The sequence below is a fragment of the Taudactylus pleione genome, unplaced genomic scaffold, assembly GCF_031769625.1.
Source record: "Taudactylus pleione unplaced genomic scaffold, aTauple2 ptg000244l, whole genome shotgun sequence".
Taxonomy (NCBI): Eukaryota; Metazoa; Chordata; class Amphibia; order Anura; family Myobatrachidae; genus Taudactylus; species Taudactylus pleione.
In genome coordinates, this window is record NW_028284646.1 from 2,918,255 (window position 1) to 2,928,158 (window position 9,904).

Below are 9,904 nucleotides of genomic sequence, written 5' to 3' on the forward strand. Positions count from 1 at the left end.
GTGACTAAGAAGGGGTAAGATGGTGTGGAACAACTAATAGTTCCCAAAGCCTACAGAAGAACAGTGTTGGATCTGGCCCATGGTCATATAACGGCAGGCCATCTAGGGGTAGAGAAAACCACTGAGCGAATAATGCAGAGGTTTTTCTGGCCCGGGCTTCATAAAGAGGTATCTGACTTTTGCGCATCCTGCCCTGAGTGTCAGTATCATGCTCCCAGGCCACATTTTAAGGGTCCACTAGTTCCATTGCCTATCATAGAGGTGCCGTTTGAAAGAATAGCGATGGATTTGGTTGGACCCTTAATGAAGTCTGCCAGGGGACACTAGTATATTCTGGTCATAATGGATTACGCTACCAGGTATCCGGAAGCGATCCCGTTGCGCAATACGTCAACCAAGACCATTGCCAGAGAGCTAGTTCATGTCTTTAGCAGGCTGGGTATACCTAAGGAGATACTAACTGACCAGGGTACACCGTTTATGTCCAAAGTCATGAAAGAGTTATGCCGCCTGTTCAAAATCGAACAGTTAAGAACTTCAGTTTATCACCCCCAAACCGATGGGCTGGTCGAGAGGTTTAACAAGACGTTAAAACACATGCTTAGGAAAGTGGTCGACAAGGATGGTAGGGATTGGGACTACTTATTGCCGTATTTATTGTTGGCCATAAGAGAAGTTCCCCAGTCCCCCACCGGGTTTTCACCCTTCGACTTGTTGTATGGGAGACACCCAAGGGGGTTACTAGACATTGCCAAAGAGACATGGGAGGGGCAGTCTAGTCCTTACAAAACGGTGATTGAGTATGTTTCCCAAATGCAGGAGAGAATTGCTGCGGTAGTGCCGATAGTGAGAGAGCACCTGGAACAGGCTCAACAGGCACAGCAGAGGGTATACAACCGCAATGCTCGGTTACGCAGCTTTGCTCCTGGGGACAGAGTGTTAATATTGGTTCCCACTGTGGAAAATAAACTTTTGGCTAAATGGCAAGGGCCCTTTGAAATCTTAGAAAGAGTGGGGCAGGTCAATTGCAAAGTTTACCAGCCGGGGAAAAGAAAGCCGGCACAGATATACCATATAAATCTGTTAAAGCCCTGGAAAGATAGAACGGTACTGTCGGCCGTCCGAGACCCTCCAGTAAGTCCAGGGCACTTAGTTCCCGAAGTGACAGTGGCAAAAACCCTGTCGGCAATTCAACAACAAGAGGTCAAGGAGTTTCTGATTAGAAATAGGGTGCTGTTCTCTGACGTACCTGGGAAAACCTCGGTCATTAAACATGACTTAATCACTGACCCAGGGGTTAAAGTTAATCTAAAGCCCTATAGGTTACCAGAAGCACAAAGAGAATCGGTGTCGAAAGAAATTAAAAATATGCTAGAGTTAGGGGTTATTGAAGAATCACATAGTGAATGGTCAAGTCCCATTGTGTTGATTCCAAAGCCCGACGGGAGTGTGCGTTTCTGCAATGACTTCCGAAAGTTGAACAGTGTTTCAAAATTCGATGCCTACCCGATGCCAAGAGTGGATGAACTGATTGAGAGACTAGGGACGGCAAGGTATTTAACCACTCTTGACCTAACCAAATGGTATTGGCAAGTACCGTTAACCGAGAGCGCCAAACAAAAGACAGCTTTTTCAGCGCCAGAGGGCTTTGTTTCAGTACAAGATGTTGCCCTTTGGGTTACATGGGGCACCTGCTACCTTCCAAAGAATGATGGACAGGATTCTAAGGCCCCATAGACGGTATGCGGCTGCTTATCTGGATGACGTGGTCGTTCATAGTCCTGATTGGCAGTCTCACTTACCCAGGGTACAAGCAGTGTTGGACTCCATCTATAAGGCAGGTTTGACAGCCAACCCAAAAAAGTGTTGTCTAGGCATGGAGGAAGTAAAATATCTGGGATACACCATTGGCAGAGGCCTGATAAAGCCTCAGCTCAATAAAGTTGATGCCATACAAAACTGGCCACGGCCTCTGAATAAGAAGCAGGTGAGAGCCTTCTTGGGAATTACGGGGTACTACAGGAGGTTTATACCCAACTTTGCCACCATGGCAGTCCCACTGACTGACCTGACCAAAGGCAAACAAAAAGTCATGGTAGAATGGAGTCCTGAGGCAGAGAAAGCTTTTCAGGAGTTGAAAGTAGCGCTGTGTTCCCAACCAGTTCTGATGACTCCTAATTTTGAAAGGGAATTCATAGTACAAACCGATGCATCAGAAGTAGGTATAGGAGCGGTCCTGTCCCAGAACAAGGAGGGTGAGGAACACCCTATTTTCTATCTTAGCAGAAAGTTGAATGTATATGAGAGAAACTATGCCACAGTGGAGAAGGAGGCGTTGGCCATAAAGTGGGCGTTAGAGGCTCTCAGGTACTACTTGGTCGGAAGAAAGTTCAAATTGATCACTGACCATGCCCCTCTGAAGTGGATGTCTGAAAATAAGGACAGTAATGCGAGAATTACAAGATGGTTCTTGGCGTTACAAACTTTTAAATTTTCAGTGGAACACAGGCCAGGAAGCCAGCTGGCCAATGCTGACGCGTTGTCTGTGGCAGGTACATTTGTCCCAGATTCCTGTCTTTTGTGTTTTAAACCCCCAGGAGAAAGTCTGCAGTGTAGCAGGCTTGAGTTTCGGCTTTTTGAAAAGCAGGTTTGGGACCTGGGGGTTGTGGGTGAGAGGAGAGGGAGGGCTCCACCCACGGCCACTCCAGGTTTTGGTTCTCGCAGCCTGGTAACAGGCTTGATTGGGTTCCCACCTGAGGGTGGCCAATATAAGCCTAGTGTGTTGAGGGCTGATTGTCTCACCTGGGAGAACAGGCAGGGAGTTTGCTCAGAGACACTTGGATACCTAACTGTGAGTGTTGTGCTGTGCTTTTGTTGCTGGCGAGGGCATTAGGCCCTGCCAGGTTCTGGTAGTGAGGGAACTACCTGTGAAGTTAGTGCCCCGACAGGGCTAGGATTTATATTTATGTTTTCTTTATGTTTCTGATATTGTACAATAAAGACTGGCGCCGACCAGCTTGTACTTGCATCCAGACGTGTGTGTGTGTGTGTGTGTGTGTGTGTGTGTGTGTGTGTGTGTGTGTGTGTGTGTGTGTGTGTGTGTGTGTGTGTGTGTGTGTGTGTGTGTGTGTGTGTGTGTGTGTGTGTGTGTGTGTGTGTAAGGAAGGAGTCCTCTACCCAGGAGAGGGACCCCCTAACCTAACTGTGTCACAATACTGTATGAAATGGTGAATGTAATTAAAATATAACCTTTATTTTTATACTATTAAATAGGGATATTTTATAGATTCAAGAAACATATGTTTCTTAATAGTCTTAGTCATGTTTTAACAGTAAAAGCACCCTCTTAATTTACTGAGATCAAATCACCATCCAGACTTTAAAAGTACTCTGTAAATTAAATAATATCCTTTATTTTCCATTAAGTACAGGTTAAAAGATCATCTTAAATATATCTTGAAAAACATTTCTGTTTGATTCATTGTACTGTCTAATTATAAAATGTTAGTGTATCTGACTGTCTAATTTTGTATTTTGCTGCAGACTCAGTTTGTCCTGACCATGACTCAGACCAGCTGTGCGATGGTTTGGCGTTGTGCATTTCCCATGGGATGGCTGTATTTCCAGAATGGCTATATGATCTCTCTCATCATCCTCTTTACCAATTTCTACATAAAGGTAAAGACACCACTTTTAAAAATGCCATATCTTCCCTATTACATATCATTATACTGGCTGTGCAGGTGATAGAGTTTTCCTTTAGAGTTCTTTAGCATTGTTAATGAGATTAGCAGAATTCCTGGGAGATGTGCAATTTGCTCTGTTCCTAAAATAGATACAAAGCTGTTTTCATATTTACTCACATGGGTAGTGAAGTCATCTTAAGAACTATTTGTCCAAGACTTATGTTGGTGGGAGAGAAACCTCTTGACTTGGTCTGTCCATTTTGTTTTTACTATTTACTAATTTTCTGGATAGTTGTGTTTATTTCACATATTTAGTTAATTTGTTGTTACCTTTACAGTGGCAAACGCAGGATTTCTAGAGGGGGGTTTCCAAATGCCTGATTTAGAGTGAGTGTGGCCAGTCCATGAAGAGGGTAGAATTAGCACTTAACCAGCTATAATAAGCATCATACAAAGTGTATTGTGTGTCATAATTCCAACATATACAGGACCAGCAATCACTGTAAGCCATTAGATGTGGCCAGTAGGTCCATCCTTTCTGAGCAGAATGTTTTTCAGATGTGGGCACCATTCCAGGGCAAGTCCGGGAGTCTGGGTTAGCAGCAGAAGAACCTAGCACTGCCCTGGACAAATATGTACTGTACATATTGGGCAGCGCATCCCTAACAGTGAATGTTTTCCAGATATCCTATTTGGTGCACAGGTTATTTATTACTGGCTGATACATGTTAAAAGATCCACAGGTGGTGCTAATTATTTAATTTGTGCTACTGAGAAGAACATGCAGCTCTAGTAACATTCTATTCTATTACTATTTCTATTGTGGTCATGGTGTGGGCTGGGGAGGGGGGTTTCCAGGCAGATGGAAACCCCCCCTGCGTTTGCCTATGCTTTATTATAGTGATATTAAGGGCCAGATTAGCCACGGACTGAAGCTGGGTACACACTTTTACATTGCAGGCTGATCGGGTAAAACTGTCCCGATCAGTAGTGCAGTCTGTCCTCGGTGTGACCCCCTGTCAGTCGCGTACACACTGTGCAGACATAGCATAGTGTGTACAGGCTTCTATGGGATTGGGAGGTCGAACCGACGAATATTAAACTGTACATAAGCGGCGACCTCCCGATCCCGACCGTCGCAGGGACGTTAAAAGCCGTTTATCGGCTAACGCTCCTGCATCAGGACACACCTATACAATCCAATGGCCGTTCTCTCGATATTGGATGAACGGCCCGATGATTGTATAGGTGTATAACCAGCTTGAGTCATGCAGTCTGTGCCCGTAGCTATTCAATTAGAAATCAGTGAACAACCCAAAAGCAGTCACAAGGCAGCAGTTAATGCTCCATTTCTGCTCGCTCCTCCGGAAGCTTCGGTATTCAGTTGTCCAGTAACAAGGAGACAGGGAGCAGAGTACAGCTGAAATGGAATGTGCTAGGGACAGGGGCATTTAAAGGGAGGAGGGGCCTGTGTGCAGCCTCTGTGCAGCCCCCCCCCCCCCCCCTCTTTCCAGCAGCGTCTTAGTCTCTGGCTTTGTGCCAGAGTCTTCTGCACATATGCAGGTTTCTGGGAACATAGCGCCGGGCTGTGTTCCTGGGGACACCCTGCGATTTTTCCGGTGATTTCAGCCTGCATAACTGACCGACGCAGGACTCCAGAGAGATTGGAAAGTCAAATGGGAAGCATATATAGTGGAGAGGAGAACAGTATGGAGTTATAAGGAGGGTTAGTACGCTTTAATAAAAATGTACATTTTAATGGTGCATTTAAAACTGAGGAAACTGATAGAGATTCTGACTGGGTGAGGGAGGGAGTTCCAGGGGATAGAGGCACTTTGAACAAAATCTTGAGCATGATGTTGCTACACGCCCCGTAGGGCCTAATTTTACCATTTGCTCCCACTCACTTCACAACCTGTCTACGCTACTGGTAAGCAGGAGCAAGTAAGGGGGAGGTTGGGGCAGGACAAGAGGGAGGTAGAGGAATAGGGGAAGGGATAATGATGATAATGGGGCAATGAGTATAGCTGGAGGGATAGTGATGAGAGAAGGAGGAACCACTGGGGAGTGGCAGTGGGACAGAACAAGGTAGGGGGTAGTGAATGGTGAGGAGAAAGATGGGAAAGTTAAATGTTAAGTGGCTACATGGGGGGGAGTGAATGGGTAAAGGGCGGCATGGCAGGAGAAGCAAAATAAAACAAATACAGTAAAAAGAAGGCAAAGTAATGCAGAGCAATACAGTCATGGTTGTATTTATTTATAATGAGCGCAGGGACACACGGGCCCCTGGGACCAGGGAGGCTCATACCGCATACCCTTTACTCATACATTATACTTGCCTCTATGGCATCTGCACCGAATAAATCTGCGAAGATCTGCGCATGTGCAGTAGAGAAGTCGCTAGGAACATGGCACCGCCAGATTCTACATGACTACTGCGCTGGTGAGAGGGGAGGGGGTACGTACGAAAACTGCACACGTGCCTCCTCCTCTCTTAGACTAGCCCTGAATACATTGCACAGCAGTACTATAAGAAAGGATCAGTACAGTGAAAGTAATGCAAAAAAGCACTGTACAAATGGCAGTCAGGTGACTAAAACTAAATGGCAAGATGATGCAATGAGTAGTGGTGAAATGCAGAGGGAAAATGCTATGCCAGTGACGGCATGTACCTAACACATATACACAATAATGGTATAAACATAACATAATGGAGGCTATAGAAAATGGCGGCATAAATAAATAAGTAAGTAAGTAATGGTAGGATAAGAAAGTAGATAATGAAAAGTAGGTTGGGGTGGATGGTAGCTTTAAATGACAGATTTACAGAACAACAAAAAAAATGTGCTTACGTTAAACCGATTTTATATAAGTAAAGTGAAACTTATTTCTACTATAAAGTTTTTTGTTTGTTTGTTTTTTCTTAAGGTACATTGGATTTGGTATACTTTAATCTTGAGAGTTCCCTTAATATTTGCACATATCTTTTTGCTAGGACTGACACACTGTTTTATCATTTTATTATACAGACTTACAACAAGAAAACCTCTTCGCGCAGGAAAGATTACCAGAATGGCTCAGTGAGCGCAGTGAATGGACACACAAATGGCTTTTCTTCCCTGGAAGACAATATCAAGCAGCGTAAACAAAGAAGGGATTGATCAGAAAATCCAGCCACCTTTTCACTACCCCAGATGATACAACATGAAATTGAAAACACAGTATAATCTGTGCACTGACACCCTTACAGCTACTGTAACTATTCCTAGTGAATATAATGTGATTAACATAGGTCTTAACAAATTTCACCCGTCATAGAAATGCCACAGAAACATTACATTTCCTCACAAACCTAGCAGTAGTTAATGTTTTAGTCCTGCAAGCTAAATCAGGCTTAAGCAACCTGTGATTCAAGTTCTACAAGCCTCAGCATGCCCCGCCACTACCTACAAGTCCTTTCATGCTCTGCCAGCCTGTGGCATTACAGCGTGATTCTGACAAGGTATGACGGGACTTACAGAGGAATAGCATCTGGAGAGTCATAGGTTGCTCCCCTCTGCTCTAGACCATAATGCACTTATTTCCCATCCCCATGAACCACATTATCCAAAGTGGAATCCAGATTTGTGGAGGGTGATCTTTGCCACCAGTAATACAGCCTGGGATTATTCCAAAATGTATCTGTGCATATTATTTTTGAAAAATAGTCCATATGTGTTATTGTTTGTATCACTTTTTAGATAAGCAACATCCTATATTTTGCATACCTCACAGTTTTCTGGACATTTTACGAAGTGTCCTTCATGAGATAGAACATGGTAACAATTACACTCCACCAAGTAACATACTATCTCAGGACTGTGTGTGGTGTCTATTGAATGTGAGCTAGCTTAGTCATTTTTTATCTAGAAAGTGTCACCACTGGTGTTTACAGTTTGACACAAACTCTCAGTTCCACAATTAACTTAAGATCGAGGGCCGAGAATAGTGATGGAGGTTGAATCGAGCATTCCCATAAAGAGAAGCAGCATGCTTTATATATGTGGTCTGTCTTTAGTTATGTTGCTAGATATGTAGAGAGCCCTGAACACTAACTGCGGCAGCTTAGCCCCTCTTAGTGCCCCGGAATGATCACCAGAATAGCAGTTCACTTTGTCACTGACCTCGGTAAGGGATTCATTTATTGTGTGTTCATGTGCCCTTGATATAGACTATGGATACAAAAAAGTATTATTGTAGTATATAACACTGCTGTTGCCTTACTAGTTTTCATATTATAGGTGCTGACTAGCAATTTATAGTTACCAAGAATTATAATTAATTTTCTAATGCAGGATACCAGTGTATTTGTACTTGCCATTTGAATGAACATGCCTTAATAAGATAGCATTTAGGTAATAGGACCCATAACTTCCGACAGTTTAGAAAATCAAATTGACTTTTTAGTATAAATAGTTTTCTTAGACGTTATTTGTATTATACCTACATTACCTGCACACCGTGGGGACTGCGACTTTCGGGTTGAACAAATATCCTGTCTCATCAATTCACTAGTAACCAATAATCTGTCTTGTCAATTCACTAAGTAACAGCTACTCTTTCTCATCAATTCACTGGTGACGAATAGTCTGCCTTATCCACTTACTAGTAACCAATATTCTGTCTCATCATTTCATTAGTACCCAATATTCTGATTTACTTACTAGAACCAATGTGTTTTATCAATTTACTAGTAACCAATATTCTGTTCCATCAATTCAGTAGTAACTAATAGCCTGTCCCACCAATTCACTAATAATTAAAATTTTGTCTTATTAATTCATTAAAAACCAGTATCCTGTTTTATTGATTCACTAGTAATCAATGTTTTGTCTTATCTATGCACCAGTAACAGTGACATCACTAATACATATGGCACAATGTGATGTCACTAGCTCCTAGTGAATCGGTAGACTGTTTATTGGTTCTTCACACAAAATAACAGTCTCTACTCTGTGAAGGCAATAGGTACTCTTAAATTGGAGCAAGATTTCCTGCAGATAAAATTTTTAATTTAATGTTATTTAATTTCACTTGAGAGTGTGTTTGATTTTAATTGTTTTTATTGTATCACAGTTTTGTATTTTGTTTGAATTGTGCTTAAGCTACTTGTTTGTATAATTCATGTTCAGATTTTGCACTCAAGGGAAGCTTATGGCCTAAACCATACAGGTATATTTTAGGTGCTGAAATGTATATGGGTCACCATTGCACAGACATCTAACAAAACTTGCCCATCAACAACTTATGGAGTTTTTTCAACTTAATGGACTTGATAACAAAATGCCCTACAGAAGACTGCTGCCCGGCCCCAGTACTAAAGTACTAAAGACATGAACTGTTATACTCGATAGCACTTCTGCCTCTTGAGGCTACTTACAGCACTGTAATAATTTCCTAGATGGACATACAGTACATCTGTTTTATACACACTGTGGATGCAGCCATAGGGGATGAATGAATAACCGTGCGGTTGCAGCTTGACAATTCACTATGAACCAATGACATCACTGTCAGTTTGTGGGATTGGCAGGTAGATGGTTGGGTTAAGAGAGACATAAGAATAAAACATCACTTTAGTGATATCACTTGTTCATAGTGTTTTAATTGGCTAAAATCTAGTAAATATTAGTACAATTGTTATAATAGCTGCCTCTGCTATGAAGGTAACAGGTGCATCTTAAAACACGTGTTAGCTTTCGCTGCTGAATTAAGATTTCGTCTTTGTATAATAGCAGTATATTTTGACCTAGTTTTTTATGTTTTTGTTCAACTCAGTGCAATAAGGGAGGACCAGACATTTATGTCATAGTTCCTGCAGTGAGCAATTTAGTCATAATGATGCCAAGGAAGTTGTATCAACGTATTTGTGTTTTTCATTTCTTTAGTTGCCTAAAGTCCACCACTGGCAAAGTCATTTATACATTAATACACAGGTCAGATGTGTCTGTTAATATATTAAAAACATGAAAATATAAATTTTATGACAAGGGTTGTCTTATTCAACACTTTGCACAGGGCCTGACTCAGATTTGGGAATAAAGTAGGATAGAGCAAGTAACTATGTACTTGGATAAACCGTATTGCAATGCAAGGGGTGCAAATACATACATTTTTTTGCATGCGGGGTAAATACTGGCTGCTGTTGCATGTAACCAACAAATGCTGGACAGCTTTAT

At 42.3% G+C, this 9,904-nt stretch overlaps 1 protein-coding gene across 1 annotated transcript in view; it reads left to right on the forward strand.

Annotated features, from left to right (window-relative positions):
• Window positions 1-9,704, forward strand: part of ELOVL5 (ELOVL fatty acid elongase 5) — a 107,594-nt gene extending 97,890 nt beyond the window's left edge. Inside the window, exons 7-8 of the mRNA XM_088479678.1 lie at window positions 3,544-3,678; window positions 6,716-9,704. Coding sequence (XP_088335804.1) covers window positions 3,544-3,678; window positions 6,716-6,847 — 267 coding nt within the window. The 3' untranslated portion in view covers window positions 6,848-9,704. The remainder of the gene's footprint in view (window positions 1-3,543; window positions 3,679-6,715) is intronic.
• Window positions 9,705-9,904: the final 200 nt, after the last annotated feature.